This window comes from Danaus plexippus, chromosome Z (genome assembly GCF_018135715.1).
Source record: "Danaus plexippus chromosome Z, MEX_DaPlex, whole genome shotgun sequence".
Taxonomy (NCBI): domain Eukaryota; kingdom Metazoa; phylum Arthropoda; class Insecta; order Lepidoptera; family Nymphalidae; genus Danaus; species Danaus plexippus.
In genome coordinates this window covers 289636-310722 of record NC_083559.1, presented here as the reverse complement: position 1 = coordinate 310722, position 21087 = coordinate 289636, and the positions used below count along the sequence as shown (strand labels likewise).

The window sequence follows — 21087 nt, the reverse complement described above, 5'->3', positions numbered from 1 at the left end:
ACGCCACAGCCAACAGAAAGGATGAATTTGTTCTATCAGCAATACGCAGAAAACTACATCAATTTTACTTTGATGGTGAGTTACCAACAGTTGGGAAAATTCTGAAGGCAGTAAATAATGACGACAGTTTGCCTACATTTTGACATACTACAATGAATAGAATATTGAATAAATTGAACCTTTCCTATCCAAAAAGATCCAGAAGAAGTATTTTGCTAGATATGCCTGACTTACAAGATTGGAGGGTGAACTATTTTATGAGAATATCCGAATATAGAAGACAAAATAAAAAAATATATTATCTAGATGAAACGTGGCTTAATGCAGGACATGGTTGTAATTACGTCTGGATAGACAACGACGTAAAGGGTAGTCGAAATGCATTTTTACGGGGCCCCTCAACTGGGTTAAAAAATCGTCAGAAAGGAAAAAGATTGATTATTACCCATATTGGTAGTGAAGATAGATTTATCGAAGTGGAGAGTGGGTGTTCGAAGCGAGAAAATCAGAAGGTAATTATCATGCAGAAATGGATGCTCGTAATTTTGAAAAATGGTTTGAAAGATTTTTGACTAAAATTCATCCAGGCTCTGTAATAGTGATGGATAATGCAACATGCCATTCTCGTCAACTCGAAACTGTGCCCAACATAAGTTGGAAAAGAGACGCTATTCAAGCATGGCTACAAAATAAAAGTATAGCTTTCGATACTTAAGAAATAAAGGCTCAGCTACTCTAAAAATTCGACAAACATAAATATAAGACTAAATATGTGGACGATTACGCCGCATCAAAAGGAGTAACTGTGCTTCGCCTTCCCCCTTATCACTGTGAACTTAATCCTATTGAACTCATATGTAGGAAGAAAAAGAAAAAGTTTAAACTGCCCGAAACGAAAAATTTGATCAAAGAAGGGTTGGCAAGGATTGGAGCAGAACAATGGAAGAAATGCGTTAGCCACGTCTCAAAGGAAGACGAGGAGATGAAAAAGTTGGATGGCATCATAGATGTAGCGACTGATGCTGGAATAGAGCCCTTTGTAATAACCGTCCAAGGTGACACTTCAGAAAGCGATTATTCGGAATAAAACCATGTATATCGATCGGTGAATTTTTGTTCTATAATACACTACTATACAATAACTATGAACGTATCAATAACAATTAATAACTACTTAATTAAACACGAATAGATTCAGGTAATTATGTAAATATAATAATTAAGATTGAAGTATCTTAAGGAGTGCTCATATCACTAGGGGCATAGACAAGTCTCTCTCAATATCAGCTGATCACGTTTGTTTACAAGTTTGTTCATTTCTATTGAAACGAACTATACATATATTACTTTTCTCTGCTACTATTTATCTGGGCCTTGGCCATCATAATATTCATTCATTTATTTATTTATGTATATATCTTTTTGTATGAGAACCAATACAGATGTATTTAAGGTGAATATTTTATAGCGATCAGAATTAAATGAAACTGTGACATTGCTAGTATTGCTAAAAAATCGAAAACTCCTTCATCAGATTTTTTACCATAAAAAAATTAAGTCTGATTGAATTCATAATAATATATACATATATATGTAGGTACTCACGGTAAGTGGACTCCTGTGACTTAGGTATGTTTGTATCGTCATTGCTATACCCGTGGAAGGCTCCCGAGGAGTCGAAGGTACCAGCACCAGCCTCCGCACTGTCCACCGCCCTGACAGATATACGTATATACATAAATACACTTAACAGAAAACAACTTGTCTCCGTCTGTCCTACCGCAGAGAGTAGAAAGAGATAATGAATAAATTAGAACGCTGCAAGATGTCCAACAGGAAAAACTTGCTTTTTATGTTCTTTTTGCGTAATAAAGTACGACTCGGTAGTAACGGATGTACAAAGGAAAAAGAAGTATTATTTTTTTGCTTTAATACAGCTCTGAAAAGGAATACTTTTTTAAATAAGCTGCATTACGGTCTATAATCTTTTTAACTCGAACTCTACCACTGTATGTGACGATGTACGAGACCCGTGGACTTAATTCAATCTTATATTTTTTAACCAACCTGTTTTCAGTTTGCGCAGTTCAGGAGCGGGATCTAAATTAGTTTAGATGCTAACGAGAAAATATGTAAGTCAATTAGGTGATGCTGTTACGGGGAAACGATATATCGGTTAGGGGGCAGTGGAGTTTAACGCGTTCAAATTGAATCAATATTTTATAATTAAATATTTTTACCACTCTGGCAAGTTGTCGTCGTTGTTGGAGTCACCGGGCCACTGTCGCCGGCTGGGAGCCCAGGACTGCGGCCTCTCCCCGGACGGCCGGTCGCTCCAATCACGGTCTGAATTAAAACCTACGAGTTACTTCTTTTATTTATTATCCTTTGAACACACTCGCTACGCCTCCACCAGACATGTGCGAGGCCGAGTCTTCATATTAATAGCCGATGGTATTGCTTCTTACATAACACCATAACAAGTTATCATTTTTCGTCATCACATGATGCTCCTGAAGCATCAGTTCTTGGTTGCATCGCACAGCTCCAGTGGAAGATATACCATGACCGTGGTACGAATCAGCCAGAAAAATGTTCTTCTGTTTCGTTAACAACCAAAGGTGCCAGCAACATTTTTATCTCAAGGTCTGTACTCTTAAGCCGACCAATGTCTTAAAACCACGAATCGTTATACCATCTTGTATATATATACTTTCTGATAAAAACAAAAAGTGTATTCAGGAACGTTCTAAAATGACATCCACGGTCATGGTACGAACGAAGTTGGGGCAGAATTCTTTAAGATGAGGTTAGTGAAAAGTTTAAACTTTAGTGATGCCATAACCGTTTGAGCAATTGCAGCTGTGTATGCACGACAATCTGTACAAAACATCGTACTGCTATAATCCAGGAAATAAATCTATCTCCAATCCAATTATAGATCTATGATGTACTTTGACATGCAAAGAATCCTGCCCCTAATAATTTTTATATACTTTGTAATATCTCAACTCACCCCATTTATCGACACTAGAACGATTGGGAGGTCTGGAATTCTCCTGACGCCACTCGTCTCCTTCGTCGCGAGACGTTTGCCTCCAATTAGTATTATTTGCTTGTCGCCTATAAACAAATAACCGTTTCAATTCTACATATGCCATGGTTTATGAGCAACACAAGTTTGAAATCCTGGTAAACCTTTTAGATTTTACATTGCACTGTTTGTGTATGTAGGTACAGAAATTCACTAAGCCTAATAATTACAATACCAATTTACTTTTCACATTATAAGGACGAAAATTTCCATGGAACATCTGGGTTGAAAATAAATCTTCTTAAAATCTAAACATCTAATCTTAAACATATACACGTCAATTGGCAATAAGTCGTCTGTTAAATTCTATATCGATCAACGTCTTTGAAAGTTTTTGATGGTTTAATTGGTATCTTTTGAAGTAGAAAACTTATATTAAACATTGAGATTGCTACGTTGTTTTTCTATTAATGAAAGCCTTTTATTAATATGTGTCGTGTCAGGTTATGTAAAAATAATTGGAATACAAATTAAAAAAAAAAAAACAGAAACAAATATGTATATATAATTTAGTTTTGCATCAGTTCGCTCTTCATGAGATCTAGTACCTGCGAAACATTTTATTAGTCGTCCAATCGCCTTGATCAGTTCTGGGTGAACCGCTGTTATTGCTGCTACTCCAAGGTCTACTGGGGCCCTCCTCATCGAGCCCACCGCTATACCCTGGCATTCGGGGAATACCGGAATGCAATGATGTTGCCCCCCTAGTTTGTAAAAAAAACAAGAGAACAAAACAAAGAAAATAAATACTAAGGAAACAAAAGAAGCAAATAAAAAGGGGGGCATGGTGTCAAAAAGACAAACGAATGATGGGAGTTGGTGATTTACCCTTCATGGATTACTGTATATCAAAGTGTTCGAGATGTAGTCCTTAAAACATGACAAAGACTGCTATTTCACGAGAATTTCTCTGCTTCGCAAAAGATTAAAGTGTATGTTACATTCAATAACTTTTATATACTGCCAGCTAAATATAACAATGCAGCGAAGCCGTCGAAATTTCTCTGCTATAGAGATCCTCCCCGGTTCAACCTAATTTCCATTTCTAAAAATTTTCTTCTGAAGCCTATTATATGAGCGACACAAAGTCGTGCAGGTTCTTAAGCAATTCCAATCCAACGGCACATCTAGCAATATAAGTAGATCCTAGAGACACCGGTGTCCCATTAAATGACACTAAAGGTTTCTGGATTCGATGTTCTCAATAATAGTTTTATAAAAATATATTGAAACCAACATATACTGTGTTCTGTTTAACGAACTAATAAAAAGACCACAAAAACTACGATTGAAATGCCAAATAGTTTCTAATAAGGCTATTTTTTAATTTTCATTACAATAATAATATTTCGCTTGAAAATAAAACGTTCAGATTTCCTGGCAGCCAATTACACGAGCTGCAACTTTTTATAATAATTGTTAGGAAGACTCATTTACTTATAAAATTATACTTCTTCTTCCGCTTTGAAAAATCGCAACAGATTTATATTTAACAAACTTTTCAAACTAGTTATCGGCTGTGTTCAGTGAGAGCGTCTCAACACCATAACACTTCAGACGGACGCAATTCATAACAGAACTTTAAATACGCCAGTGAGCTCTGACAGTTAATAGAACTTTAAGTTTTCTAGTTCTCTGAAATGACAAAGACGATTCCTCGCAACGGTAATTGAAGCGCAGAGATGGCTTCCAACATACCTTATAGTTCAGACGGAACTAATTTCAAACGAAATAGAAAAAGAAATAAATAAATTTAATATCTAAGAGAATTTAAAACATTTCTCATACTAGAGTATTCTATTATTAATAAAGAAATAAAAACGAAAAGAAGTATAACATTACAATCTTCAATAGAAAAAAAAGATGATTCAAAAAACAATCGGCAAATTCATGTTGAATTACTTGCAAAAATATTTTTATTGTTTTTCGATCATATTAATTTCAGAGTAAAAAAACGTTAATACAAAATAATCATCTATAATTGCTTTGCATATAATATCACAGAATATTACTTAAAATAATCAGATCGTGTGCATTTTAAAACAAATACAAGGGTCGTGAAACATGAAACTAATTACTGTACGGTGTCAGCAATGTCTCTTCTGGGAGTTAATGTTTTTATTTTCCATGCTTTGATAAGAGCAGCCGACGGAGAATGTGGAAAATGATTACCAACATCATATATTGAATCAACAGCACGCATAGCTCTATGCGATTTAGTTACCAATAAATTGATATCGCTCCAATAAATAACTTGACGAGGCAATTCCCTTGAGACCAGAGTAGAGCTCTTCGATAAGCGGAACGAGAGCGAACCTGCCCGACTGATAGTGCAACAGCCTTTGAACTGATGCTATAAAACGTGACTTTGGTATGGCGAGACATACTGTACCATCAATCCTATTAATAATGTTACATATAACAGTATCAAATTACTATATAAATTATAATAGCTCCTTTCCACAACCAAATAAACAAAATTTTTTATGTTCCTTATTTAAAATTTTCAGGTAAATTTTGTAATCAATATTCATATTTCGAGCGGAGGCTCATATAACTAAAGTACTCATGAAATTAACAAGCGGCATCGAGACGAAGCAAGCCAAAGGCTACATATTACAGCCTATGTAATCTTTTGTATGCACGTATTAAATTGTTTATTATTGATTGCTTATTATAATCCAACACTACAAGTATATTTTTCATATAACTTTAAGTACTCGTCCACAATAAGAAAACAAACAAAAAAAAGCTCATTAATTAAAAATAGCTCATCAAACAAACAGTAACTTGAAGTTTCCAGAAAGCAATAAGTTGACACAAATAAAGCAGCCAGCGAAACGACGGCTAACATTTGAATCGCTACCAGAAAGCTCTTTCATAATTTATTACAAAATGATCTAATAATAGACTTTAAATGAAACTATAAACAATAACTTGGAATATGGCTGTTTTTATATTGCTTGCTATAAAATGAATTTTTAATTACACACATATTGAATTAAACCATCAGACGGATCGCCCAAACGAACAGGGTTGCAGCGTAATTAGTACCAAACAGATAATCGCGAGTCAAAGCGTCGCCCCCATCCGAGGGATACAAAGGCTATGCACCCATACAACGGTCGTATGAAATTAATTCATATTAGGACACGCGGAATCCGAACAACATACGTATGTATATTTATATTCGAGTGTTCGGTCTGCTTGCTTTGTTCATTAGAGGGAAGCATTTCAGTGTGCCGGCTGGCTATTACCGGTAAACTGTATCGATCTTTAATGGACTCCTCCTCGTTGTATTTGGACGAGAGCATCCCGAGCGAGCGACCACTCTCTCATTACCGTACAGGATGAAACAGAGCCTTTGATTTAATTAATGTTTAGGAAATATTCGACATGAAGGTCCGCTTTAAATTATTTTGTGACACTAATATATAATTAAGTTTCAATAGGAAAAGCTTCTTATACGTACAAAAAATTTTTGTTTAAAAAAATCCCTTTAAATTTATTCCTCAAATTATTTAGTTTTTGGAGATCAGGACTTAATAAACAATTACATTTCTTAATTTTTCTTCATCATGACCAACATGAAAAAAATAGAGTTTTTATGTTCCATAACAATCCAACTAAGTATAAAGAAAGCTTCATCGATTCAACCAATTATAAAATTCATGAATAATAGTAGTATCGTGTACGTAGATTGCCTGACAAAGAGACTAAAATAGCTCATTCAATTTACTTCATAAGGCGGTAAGGCGCTATTCACACATTTTATATTATGATTCTGCTGAATAGAATTATCTGTGTAGTTGTAAACTGTCTTGGTGATATTGTTACTACGACATGTTTTTAGTGATTCTACCCTCAAATGCTTTTCGAAGTCGAAAAGTCGAACTTGTCTGTTGTTAGTTTCATCATTATATGCGTACTCATTCGTTAAAAACTTGCTTTTTGGAAAATCATTATTATTATCTTTGGCTCTTGATTGGTTTTGTAAACCATTTGTTCAATATTTTAATACAATACAATATTATATTACAATATAGATATAAACGGCAGTGTAGCTACATAACTACCTGTGTTCAGCGTCTAGTGCAACAATTACACCCGACTATCCGGTATCTGATAATACATCTAAGCCCCAAGTACGAGTTTATCAAATCTAAATTTATTAGAAGGTGATACTGATTTTGTGTGTATTTGCTTTAAAAGATTCAAAATTGCTCTCATAAAATGAGTTAGATGATCTTTTAAGAAATTTGAATCTTTTGCGAACAAACCTCAGAATTGTTGGCAACAGTTAAAATAAAAAAATAGTTTTACCGTAATATAAAAAAAATATATATCAAAAATTTGTCTACGTTCACAGGCTTTATGGCAATATAAATCAGCTCCAAAGCCTGAAGTGCATTATATTCCATAGAGGAAATGAATACACAGGAATTCCTATCGGTGCGATGCAACATTAAGGGAAGAATATGATAATATTCTTCGTAGTCTTGAATATAAATAAAAAAAACGAACACATTTACATTGTTTAAAACATTTGAGAGAAATTATGTCGTTCAACAAGTGGTTTTACTAAGTTCTTCTTTTGTTTTTAAACAAAATATGTACAAAGCGCTACAGAGCTCGTATCTGTTAATACTATACATCATTTGACAGGTCTTGACATAACCCATAAAATGACGCATGACTAGTTTGGATATTGCGTTCAACAGTTATAGACGTGGAAACATGGAGTTCACTAACGCCAAAATTCAAGCTATTTTAAAATTTTCCTTCGTTAAAGGCAAATTCGCTAGAGAAACGTTCCATGAGATTAATGGTGTTTTGGGGGTTGGTACACTATCACTTCGAACCGGGTAGGAATGGTTTCGACGGTTCAGAGCCGGTGAAAACGACACCATGGATAAGCCCGCCAGCGAAAGACCTGTGAGGATAAATAAAATCTTGGAACATATCGAGATAGACCGGCATGTGGCATCTCGTGATATCGCCCAGAAGAGGGAAGTTAGTCATCAACCATTTTAAACCATCTGCAGAAAGTTGAATACAAAAAAAAGCTTGATGTTTGGGTGCCACAAGATTTGACGCAAATAACCTACTGGACCGAATCAACGCGTGCGATATGCTGCTAAAATGGAACAAACTTGACTCATTTTTGAAGCGGATTGTGACTGGTGACGAAAAATGGATCATATACGACACTATCAAGCGAAAACGGTCGTGGTCGAAGGCCGATGAATCGTCCAAAACAGTGGCCAAGCAGGGATTGACGGCCAGGAAGGTTTTGCTGTGTGTTTGGTGGGATTGGAAGGGAATCATCCACTATGAGCTGCTTCCACATGGCCAGGCGCTTAATTCTATAATCTACTGCGAACAACTGGACCGCATGCAGCAAGCGATCGACCAGAAGCGTCCAGAATTGGCCAATAGGAAGGGTGTAATGTTCCACAACCAGGAAAACGCCAGACCACACACTTAGTTAATGACTCTTCAGAAGATAGGGGAGCTCGGATGGGAAGTTTTATTGCATCCACCGTATAGCCCGGACATAGCGCCATGTGATTATCACCTGTTTCTGTCCATAGCGAACGCCCTTGGTGGTGTAATGTTGTACTCAAAAGAGGCTTGTGAAAAGTGGCTGTCCGAGATCTACGCAAATAAGGATAAGGGGGGCTTCTACAAGAGGGGTATTATGAAATTGCCGTCTAGATGGAAACAGACTATCGAACAAAACGGCGCATTTGAATTAAATCCGATCACTGTAACATTTTTTATAAAGCATTGAATAAAGAGCAAAAAAGCGGAAGGAAGATATTTGACAACCTAATATGATTTTTGGGCAGCAAAACAATCCGAAATTCATTATAAGATACTGATATAAAACTAGAGATCACGAAAGAATTTATTAAAGTATCGAAAGAAACGGTTATTGCTTTTCCTCCATTAGGCACTAGTTTCCTTAGCTCACTGTGGAAAATATCAAATCCGGTGTTTCTGCCGACAACCAAATAAGATTTCCGAAAGGAACTGAATTTAAAAATTCTATGACTGAGCTTGAATTAAAGGCATATCTCATGGATGCTGCTCAACTTTCTCGGAAACACAAAATCAGAAATTATAGAAGGTCCTCTGATTCTCTGTAAGATTTTCTAAGGAAAGAAAACCTCACCTTCTCCAAGTCACCACGACAGATGTCAAGAATTTTGTGGAAACATGCAATGATAGATACCAAGAACAAGGAACAGTGAGACCGGATTCATTAAGATTAAACACTGATGAACAGTGTTATCAGGTTTTCGGAGACGGGAATATGTGACGCTCGCCCGTAACCTTATTGGTCATCCTCTGTAGCCACACAGAAGAAGAGATTTAAAGAGAAGTTTTTTTTTGTTTGACATTAGCAAAGACTTGTATTTTTACTGGAAACTAGAGCTAGTAGAAAAATTCTACGATATATTATAAACATAAACAAAAATATTAAACGCAACAAATGAACTGCAAACTAGTGTTACATTTCCAAGTAAGTATTTTCTAGTGAAACATTTAAAATTTTAGAATTAAATTAAACTTCAATTTATTTAAAGTGACAGCCATCAGTAACAGTGCCTTTTAATATAACTATTACCAGAATAATGTTATGCTACCCTAAAATGTGAATTAAATTCTTTGTTAAACGTTTATATCTGTTGTAATAGTGAAACGCTTTTGACCGTACAGCATTTATAAATAGACAACTTCGACGGACACATTTCATAAGTTAAATTTTAAATCACTTTATATGCTGGCGATAGTTTCCGTTTCAAAATACAGTATTTAATTTAATTTTGAACCAGAACTTTTTGGATGTGTATTTAGAGAAAGAGAAAGCTGAAAAAGAACATGTCTTTTTTTTTTGTCTTCTTAATCATTAAAGTATAATACTTATGAAATCGATGCTGTAAGTAAAAATATCCTGATTATTAATTTGTCCGCAACATACTTCATAGTTAATACAAGTTTATACGTTTTTAATTTAGTGTCAGTTTTATTAAACATCTATTCTGAACCACACCAACTGTCGACATCGGATTCAAACAAATATTCAGCGTTAAAGTACTACAACAAATGAAATTTTCAACAAAAGCAAAATAAGGCAAGGACAATAGAATTTATATCGTTTGTTTGTAGGGGCGATGTACAAAAACACAACTTCAAAACCGTCTGCCGTCCATGGGATTACTATCGGTTGTTTGATATTTAATACGCCAGAGGGCGCTATCTCTCAGACATGACGTCAGAGACGAACCACGGTTGAAAGAGTTATATTAGGAGATATTCTAAATTGTATTCGATTAATCGCTGTTGAAAAGCATCACCGACAAATATTCAGGTATAATTCTTCAAAAGACTGATATATTTTTAGAAAATTTTGATATAAATCCGAAACTAATGTTGTCTGTAAAAATTACGTAAACACATCGCTTTAAAATTGAATTTTCATATATATTGTGCTAGTTGTGTTTTATTTTAAAGAGATTTCAATGGAAACAATCTACCAAAAGCGAAACATTAAAATACACAAATTAATATATATTTTTGATATAATGTGCCAACACTGAACTTAATAAATGATATTTGGGACATTGTATGTAAGCCGCTCATAAAACAAACAGAATGCAGTGAGTTATATTTAAAAGCCTTTGGATGAGGAAGCACAACAACAAATATGAATTAAAAAGTGTATTAATTAACTGCCTGACACGTACAAGTTTGTCGGAGCGTTTATTTTAGAGAGGCATTAAACAAATAACTCGTCCCTCAGTATGATATTTAAGGAATTGTCATATATAAAATAACAGTATTTTACATCCTCACGAGGTATGACAAAAGCTATTTTAACTTGTTGAATCAGAATAAATACATGTAGATGCTGGGATGGTATTAAAAAACTATTAAACAAAAGAGGAACACCCTCGCAAGACACAGATCCTATGTGGTAAGATGTAATTGGCTTCTACTATCAGACTGGATTGCGTTTGATTAAGATTGAGTGCACATGTTTACACCCGCTCGCGTATCCGGGGATCCTTGCACCAAGTATCCGTGAATACATTAATGCTCACGTAACCAACACACCACTTAACGTGACGAGCGTGAATTTCTATATCCATTAAAACTTAATACCAGGTTTCAACTGCATTGAAAGGCTAAGTTTGACGCCATTACCTCTTTGAACTTATGTCAGACCTTCTTGGTCAAAGTAATCAATATAGAAAAAAAATATAAGCAAACTTTATGAAAATAATTTATCTATAGTTAGGTATGTACATTATACAGAGTGATTTAAAAAGGTAAAACTTATTTCAAGCAACACATTTTCATCACCCTGTCTATGGGAGGCTGTGGTTTAAGTCCAGCTGTATATTCAATTCTATCGCAGTGGTTTCATTGTCCGTCGGTGGCGTCGTACATATGAATGTCGTCAATTACACACAAATAAGATCTTAAACACATTACACAACCTACACAGATGGACTATGCGATTATATATGCGATTGATAACAATAGTGACCAAAATATATAGACGTACATATGTGAGACACTTTTTTCGTACGTCGATAATGTAAAACTGAAGTATAAATTTGTTAAAAGTTGAAAACTTTGCACAAAAGATACCAATCAATAACCATACAATACATTTAATCTATATCACAGTGTGTTCAGTTTCATCGGTGTATATAATTAATGTAAGCCGACATAAATTATATATTCTAAAAGTACCGCCGTCTAGCAGTATTGTTATATTAGTGAGATTCGCTCGATATTTAATATGAAAAACCATGTCTGCGAACAAGTCTGCGAGCATGTCTGCGAGCAGGTTCGATTTGGTTATTTAACAGAATTAATTATCTAATTACTGCACATGAGTGGTTGCTGTAATTTCATTGAGTCACAAAGCAACAAAGCTTCGAGTTCCAACAAACTTCCACATCTGTAAGTTCAGCAAGCGACGTCTTTACTTTATGTGGAACTGGTTCCGAAACGTTCAAGCCATTTTCATTACTTCCCCTTTGACGTGCCAAAGCTTTTTAAAGTGTAATGTTTATTTGGTCTCGAAATAAATAATGAAAATACGAAGAGTCGACTATCTATATGTAATGCAATATGTGTTGATGACATCTTTTATAGTGATTTGAATTTTCAAGCGATCTTATCGCTATAACCAAATGAGACTCGGTTACAGATTCGGCTTTGTGATAAATACAAACATATTGAGCAAAAGACAAATTATGTAAAGTGACGCGTAAAAAAGAAAATAATAAGGAAATCATAATTCCGAGATCCTAACTAGATAGAATGTTAAGCCACGTTTCTAATGTAACGGTTATAGATACAATTTATAATGAATAGTATCGTAATGAGATCTAAGACTTCCGCGAGTTTTATTCATTTAAATGAAACTAATGGATTCTCGGATATACTACGCGGATTTTATTATTTTAAAACTACATAATCCCGACGTTTCGGTTACTTTTCAGCAACCGTCATCACGGGCAGACGAGATGTGAGTGTCTGTCAGTCGGTCCTTGTTGTCCTTGTCAGTAGATGATAAATAACAAGGACCGACTGACAGACATTCACATCTCGTCTGCCCGTGATGACGGTTGCTGAAAAGTAACCGAAACGTCGGGATTATGTAGTTTTAAAATAATAAAATCCGCGTAGTATATCCGAAAATACATTAGTTTCAATTAAATGAATAGTATCGTATTTACAACAGTCCTGTCGTTCCATCACTACCGAAGTTTTCTTTATCATGAAATTACTCTTAAATTTGTTGGCTTTAGTTTTTATTTAATCAAACCTGTACAATACAACGGTAACATTGCACATCTAACGTATATAAGTTAACCAATCTAGTATTGGTTAAGAACACTCCATTTTACATGAACTCTGGATGCTTTTAAAACTATTCCAAGTAAGGATTGATCGGTCGTATTGATTACGACTCTGAAACAGCTGTAATTAGTCCTACTTTGTATATATACGTGGATAACACTGAAAATGTTTACAACTGGCCAGTTATAAACATTGCTAATGAAAACTTTTTTGTGTTTCAATTTTAGAACTCCTTGGTAACCTAATACTGCATTCATTTGTCATTTGTTTTTGTGAATTGGCGGCAAATCTGAAACTCTCGTTACACGGTAAAATGAACATAACGCAAGAAAATCTCGGTTAATGATTTATTATGACTTTCGTTGTGGGCCCACTCAACAACAAGGCTATGATATCCTGCGATTAGCATTTCTTAATGAAGCCCTATCTAGTCCCACTACTAACAATTGGTCCAACGAGTTTAAGCGTAGACGCAGCAATCTCAATGATAATGCGCGTGAGGGACGTCCATTAACAGCGACTACTGAAGATAACATCTAGGCTATACGACGCATGATAATTTCAACGGCGGTGACTAAAATGTTTTATTTGACATCGTTACAGGTGATGAAAGCTGAACCTCAATAAGCTCTATCGGTGTTTCCTTTCGGGGATCGGCCAACTAATGTAGAGAAAGGAAGAAGTCGAGGAAAAACGGTGATCCTCATTCTTTGGTGAGAAAAGTCATTTCGCGACAGTTGTGCCAGTAGATGTTAGGACATTTACTGGAGACTGGTTTGTCAATCGTTGTTTGTCTGTTGTGTTGGAAACAATTCGACGGCGGCGCCTTCGAAGCAGGATCGTACTTCACCACGACAATGGGTCAGCGCACTACGCAAAACGGACTGTTGAATATTTGACTACGGCAGGTGTCGAGATAGTGAGTTATCCGCCATACAGTCCTGACCTGGTGTCCTACGATTTTTATTTATTTCCAAGAACTAAAAATAAAATTCGAGATATTCGCTTTGCTAGTCCAGAAAATGCGGTGAAAGCGCACGAAAATGCCATAGAAGAGACCCTTAAGGAAGAATAGGCCCACTGCTTTTCTCGGTGGTTCCATTGAATGCGTCGATGTGTAGAGAGGAATGGAGATTACTTCGAAAACCAATAAAAGTACTGGCAACTTTGTACATTAAGCATTTTTTCATTTTCTAAACATGTTCAGTGTTACCATGTATAATCGAGTCATATTAAGCCGCGGACCGACGGACACTCTTCAAAGTCTAATTATAATGGCGTCCGCTGTATATTACGTAATATTATTTAACACAATTTCATAAACCTCTAGTCTCTAGAGTTCACAGTTATTAAAACGTCCGGTCATGTTCGTGGAAAACTGATTTTGTAGCGCGGACTTCATTACGAGCGGAGGACTATTACTCATAGCTATCGATCAACGAATTAATTCATGATTAAACATGAGGAATATTTACGATTTTTACATTTTAATTCACTGGAATAACGCATGTGAAACTAATTTACAACATTTATAGAAACCGTATAGTATTTTTAAGTTTGCTAGAGGTTTATAACATAAATTAAACATTCGCTAATTTAACGTCAATAGTGACGGTGCAACGGAACAACGCTCCCTCGCACTTACTGTGACGAAATCTAGCTTATGAAGGTATCCAGAAATATTTCGGCGAACTGATTTATTAGAATTAATTCAAACCTATTGAAAACTAATATAACTTAATAGTAAAGTCGTCATCCAATCTCGACGTATGTGGGTGTGCGTGGGTGTATGTGGGTGTATGTGGGTGTATGTGGGTGTGTGTGTGTGTGTGTGTGTGTGTTTGTGTGTAAACTTACCTTCAGTCGGTGCGAGGAACGGGATCAAAGGACGTCATTCGGGACGAAGTCGAGCCTGAGTCTAAGTATCGCGTTACAATGAAACTGTTTCAAACCTGCCAGTGGAGACCGTGGAAGCGTGCCTCACGAACGGCATCCGCGAGCGACCGCGCGCTTCTACCGGAGCTCCTCGTCCTCGGCCCGCGCCGTAGCGCTCCGCCCCCGCCCCCGGGCCGCGCGCCTCCCGCTGCAACAACAGCCCCGAGTTCGCTACCCCTGTTACGCAGCCTCCCACCCAACCCACAGGTGAGATGAGAGGGTACCCGTGACACGTACCGTATTGGTATTGTCACTACAGCGTCACTCACGTACAACGTCGCGCATCGAAACATTCAGTGACAGCCCTGCACTAGGCCGACATACGATCTAATCGCGCGAGATCTGATCCACACGTTACATCGTATAATATCATATCGAAATATTTTCATTTTAGTTTCAAAACTTCTCATACATTTCTTTAACTTATTCGACTTTTTGTATCTACTGTATTATTTAGTGAGTGCAGTTCAGTGATCGATTTGCTGTCTGGAGAAATGAGAAGAAACGTAAGCTTTCTAATTATACCTACTAAATTATCAACAAACTAGCCTTCGCCCACGGCTCCATTTATTGACCATTGAATGTTATTTTTAGATTCCCTCCGCCCTCCACAAACAGAAAGACAGTGGGACCAAAAATCTGAGAAACTTTATATTGCGTCTTGATACTATGCAAACAAATAAGTTTGTTAGATATAATAATCATATGCTAAAGATATTTTGTCTTTTATGATATAGAACAGGTCACTTATATAATTTTTCTCTATTTCAAGGTACGGCATTTTGCGGTAAGTAAGACAGAGTATATTTTTTAAGTTATCTGCCTGTGTGAGTTTGTGGAGGTCTGTGTGCGTCTGCGTGTGTGTTTGTGTGTGTGTGAACACTAAGTACGCAATACTTACCGTATCATCGTCGTATGTGTTGAGAGCAACAGGCGGTTTCCCCCGCGGCTGGTACAACAAGTCAAAGTATTTCAATTCCTCTGGAGCCTCCGCGTTCCTGTCGTACAATGCCAGCATCTCCTCCCTGCCGTATCTGGACGACATCGTTAAACGTTAGTTAGCAAGTACAGAACATCATTACGTGTGTTATTTGTGTCTGTGTCTGTGTATGTGTGTGTGTGTAAAATACATACAAGGCTCACACCTTAGCTTAGCGAGCTGAATCTTCTGATGGTTAGTGTTTGTATTTCTTGAGTTTGTGCCTGAGGCTCCGGCGACTGCGGTCGTGCTGGAAGCTGCGGCGGACGACGCGGGTCCTGAAGTCAGCGAGGCCCCGACGGGGCCCGAACTCGATACTCCCGTGGCGGTAGAGGGGCCGGCCCCCGGGGAGCCTGTGCACGTCGAGCCGGCCCCCTGGGAGCCGGCAGGCCTGCTGCCGCCCGCGGCCCCGGGCCTTGTGGTCTGTGCTGTAGTTGCCCTCCCAGCAGTACGCTCGCGTGCCAAATTACGCAGCCACTCGGGGCCGAACTTAATAGGATTGTTACGATCGCCCATTGTCTATGTTATGTTATGTAGTGTTACAGTAGAGATTGACGGTCCGCGCTGGAGGTAGCGGCGACTGTAAGCAGAAACACGAAAATAGGTATTTTAATAAATGTTGTAATTGATTGATTGCAAGCGGGCCTTCCCGTCACTATTCTGTAAGAGCGAATGATTTATCTGAATATCAATATGCCATATCCGCCTACACCAATAGTGAGTGAGCTATTACTTTATGCACCACCCAACCGGCCCTCGAGGGTTTGGCCACCCGGACACCCACGGACCCCCGCCGACACCCCGTCCCCGGACCTCCCAGAGCCCGCGTTCCCCCCGGCCTTCAAACACCATATCCATTTACGTTAACGTATCATCCCTCCTCTCGGCACTGAGATAGATTTTGAACTTACAATAAAAATTCCCATCTAACGCGTGTTTAGTTTATAAACATTAAATTAATTATAACCAATATAAATCTACCTTCAGTTTCGATGCACACAACGTTCAGGATGTTAGGCTATGTATATTTTTTATGAAGTAACAACTAAACACGTTACCTAGGCATGATTACATTTTTTCTTTTTGATAAAATCATTTTAATTTACTAAATAAACCTTATAATAAGTTACAAGACGACCTCGCATAGTTCGAACTTAAACTAAATAGTTGACAAAAGTGCGATATCTTGCATCTTGAAAGACGAACTTCCCGTACGAGTTGATTTCGGTAAACTAGATACGGCATGTTTACAGTTTATCGTCCATAAGCCTGGGTAGATGATAGCAATATCGATTATATAGGTAAATGTAATCGGCGGATGCAACTAGACGTAAGTGTTCCTTACGAATAATGCTACGCGTTCCATGCCCACTATTTGTCTGTTAATTTGACAATCGCATATATTTCCATTCACAGGAACGACCATTCATATCAATAAAACGCATTCTATACCAGTTTTTAAACACGTAACACTTTGTCTAATCGAAACCTAGAGCCGAGATGAGATCTCGTCTCGTCTCAGATCATTTTTAAAGTTCTGTCACAAATCTTTCAACAAAAAATAACGCTGATGTAAAAATAAAGAAAATACCTATTTTGCGACGGAACCTATTAAAATCGCATACAATGCGTACACATGACGAGAATAAAAAAACAATCTGCTATGTAATAAAAGCTAGAACATGTTTTATTGTAATACAATAAAATTAGCTCATTTTCTTGTAAGTTCATTTCATGATTATAGTGAAACGATAAAAATTAAATTATTTGAATAGAATTGAAAGACAGTGCCATATGTAGTGGAGCGTGAGCTTGTTACTAAAATCATATTTTGAAGTAAATAAATACATGATGAACGAATAACATACAATTCTAATAATCATTCAAGTATCTACATATATACAAATTTATGTTGATTACAAACGCAACGTCAATTATCCCAGCAAACTGAACAAATTAATATTTCAGATTCAAAACGGAATGTTTAATATGTTGTATATAGCGATTACTGGAAATCATGTATTCTGTATTCACTACAGTAAATTAGAGTGGAACTAAATAATTGTAACGAATCAAATATATAGGATTCATTTATAAATAACATTCAAGCGGATTTAGTTACATTTCAAAAAGAGTCCATGTATTTTTTTTTTCAGATATTTACGTTAAATCCCGGACTAAATAGTGAATGGAAGTTTCGAGTTATTGAAAAATATGAAAACAATTCGTTGGTATTAAATTTCAATTGTCTACATAAATATTTTTTTTTTAAATATCACGTGTTTTTTATAGTAATTCGTCCCCAAAAAAATACACATAATATCTTAAGCTTACTTTTATATGTGAACGTTACGGTGAGAAGGTGGAACAATTATACATTACCTACCACATATATTAACATAAACGAGCAGATAATTGAAAACAAAAAAACAAACAATCGCATCTTGCTGAACTACAAACGCACAAGTCATCGAGGGTGACATGACGTCATCGAACCTAAAAAACCTAATACGAAGTTCGATTCATTCACTTACATAAAAACAGTAATAAAATGTCTTAGTGTCAACTAACACGACATATAACGATAGAGGCAAAAACATTAAAAAAAAGAAATTCGCGCTGCATTCGCATATTGTTATTTAAAATATAAACAGCACTATTGCTTCGTGTTCGGATGATTCACAAGTGGACGCAACAGACACTGTACTTATATACACTTTATATACAACACAGTACGATCACTCCAAGAACTAGCAACACATTCAGACGAACTGACTATTACTATAACTCTACAAATATTTATAGCAAGCTACCTTAACACTTTTCACGAATACCATTACCATGGTCAAAAGCGATTTTCTCATCAATGACAGACAGTCATCTATACTTACCGACACCTAATGCTTTAAATATATATATATATATATAAATATTTATTCTTTGTTTTAATTTCATTAACTTATTATTTTGAACTGGCAACACCATTGATATGAACATAGGTTTTGTGAGTGCGACTTTAAGGTATATTTATCTATCTTCATTCATAGTATCAGGCAATTCTGATAAAATCCTAAATAGAATATGGTTATTTTAATTATTATTAAATGTCTGAACATTATCAAATATTTAGTACTTTGAATTCAAATACACACACACACACACACACACTCAGACTCAAAAATACACCAAACAATCTTCACAAAGATCATCTTTAAATACATATGCTCCGATATAATCTATCTCTATACAACACATTTAACAACTTATTGGAAAATTAATTCAATTCACTAAGTAATTTAATAAACAATTAAAAAAAATTTCTTTGATAATTTTCAAAAGGAATGAAATTATTGCTTTGTTTTTGTATATGATACGTAGATATGCCGTTACTTTTCATAATGGAATTAAAAACTAATAAGTATTTATATTTCTGTACATGTGACATGCAACAGACGGTCTTGTATCTCTTGTGTACTAAATCTTCTAAAATTAACCTACAAGTACCAGTAAGTACAAAATATTAATATTTAAATGGCACTCATAGTCTGCTAGAGATTGCAATGAAAATTTTATATATCTTATTTACAAATAAATTTTATACATAATTTTATATACAATGAAGATTCAAGGTATAAATCCATAGTGTCGTCGAATTATTAAAAATCTACAATTAATGTGTTCAATAACAATTTTGAATGGGTTGTGTATAGGACATTATTACTTAAATATATATGTACATTATCAGTTTAATAGTAATAAAATACACACATATACGTAGTTATACACATATATCTATATAAAAGTCAAAGCGATTAATATCGATGACGTTTGAAATAAATTAATCAACCGAAAAGTATTATAATACATTCTATATTACATAAGAATAAACATTTTGTATAATATAAATAAAATAAATTACTAGCAATAAATAAAAACAGAAAATAAGATGTGCAACCGTTTTTGATATAGGTCATCATATGCTGTTGATAAGATATCGAAATAATACCAAAAAGAAATACTTGTTTACCATTCACATAACATGAATAATGTAAATAAAAGTAAATACTTAAATAAATTATAACATTATTCCACATATACATGTACTATCATTTGTATATGGTGTAGGCAATGTCACAACAACAAAATCACTTAGAAACTTGTTACTTATTCACAATATACAATATCTTGTCTTCAGCTAGCTTTAAAGTATACATACCAAATAAGTTCGCAGTTGCATGTATTTAAATTCTTCTGTGATTTTTTTTTTGCACAACATTTAGTAAATGTTGTTTGAAATATATAGGGTGAGGGTATTTGTCAAATCTCCTTTAACACTTCAGATTATATAGGAACAACTATTGTCACCTCACTTATTAAGTTCGCTGTCGTGCTTTGTTTGATAATAAAATAAGACTTTATATCGGAAACTAAAATACACAAAGAATACTTGTAATTAGATATTTATACACAGCAGTAGTTATAACTTCCTATAATAAAAAATACGCGGCGTAAATTACATAAACGCCTAAATAAAATGTAGTGGTCGTTAATCGTGACATAGCACACATAATAGCAGCATCGCAGTCGCCTCGTGCTTACTATAACTCCAACAGATTGAAACACATATCCGAAACTCCAAGAGTCAAGGTGGCAGGTAGAAATTCATCATGACAATAAGGCTCGGGGAGACCATCACAAACACGTTGGCTTTATAAGTTAACTAAGATAAAATAAAGTATATTATGAAATGAGATCATAATTACCAAAGGTCTAGAGATGTGATTCAATTTCAATAATAGACACACGCACCACGCACGGCGACAGGGAAATATGGCCGACCAAAGTGTATTGAAGAAGAACGTCAACGCATGCACGAAGTAAGGCCATAAACAATCAGTGGTACCAACACCACGAAGAGAATTCAAAATTCTTATGGGGAAAAAATCACATTATGTATACATATAAGAACATGTGTTTTAAACCAAAGCAGGATAATAATATATTCATAGGTTTTATACCAAAAAGTTGAATTATTTATATTTTAGAATCATAAAGTCAGTAAATGTTGATACTGACGACTTTGCTGTATATAGATTAACTTTATTGTAAAAAATACTATACAAAACTTGAACGAATGCAATATCTATTTGAATAAAATATTGAGTAAAATAAACATTCACATATTTTTTAA

General features: G+C 35.5%; 1 protein-coding gene across 10 annotated transcripts in view; it reads right to left on the bottom strand.

Annotated features, from left to right (window-relative positions):
• LOC116777330 (GRB10-interacting GYF protein 2-like) overlaps positions 1 to 20763 on the bottom strand; it is a 42508-nt gene extending 21745 nt beyond the window's left edge. For 7 of the 10 annotated variants that reach the window (XM_032670819.2, XM_061526149.1, XM_061526151.1 and 4 more), the window contains exons 1-8: positions 20660 to 20763; positions 16063 to 16476; positions 15819 to 15951; positions 14935 to 15065; positions 3643 to 3798; positions 3017 to 3123; positions 2241 to 2358; positions 1606 to 1715 (exon numbers count right to left, since the gene is read on the bottom strand). In XM_032670819.2, coding sequence (XP_032526710.2) covers positions 1606 to 1715; positions 2241 to 2358; positions 3017 to 3123; positions 3643 to 3798; positions 14935 to 15065; positions 15819 to 15951; positions 16063 to 16412 — 1105 coding nt within the window. In that variant the 5' untranslated portion in view covers positions 16413 to 16476; positions 20660 to 20763. The remainder of the gene's footprint in view (positions 1 to 1605; positions 1716 to 2240; positions 2359 to 3016; positions 3124 to 3642; positions 3799 to 14934; positions 15066 to 15818; positions 15952 to 16062; positions 16477 to 20659) is intronic. The other 3 variants (XM_061526150.1, XM_061526154.1, XM_061526155.1) reach the window with 3 other exon arrangements.
• Positions 20764 to 21087: the final 324 nt, after the last annotated feature.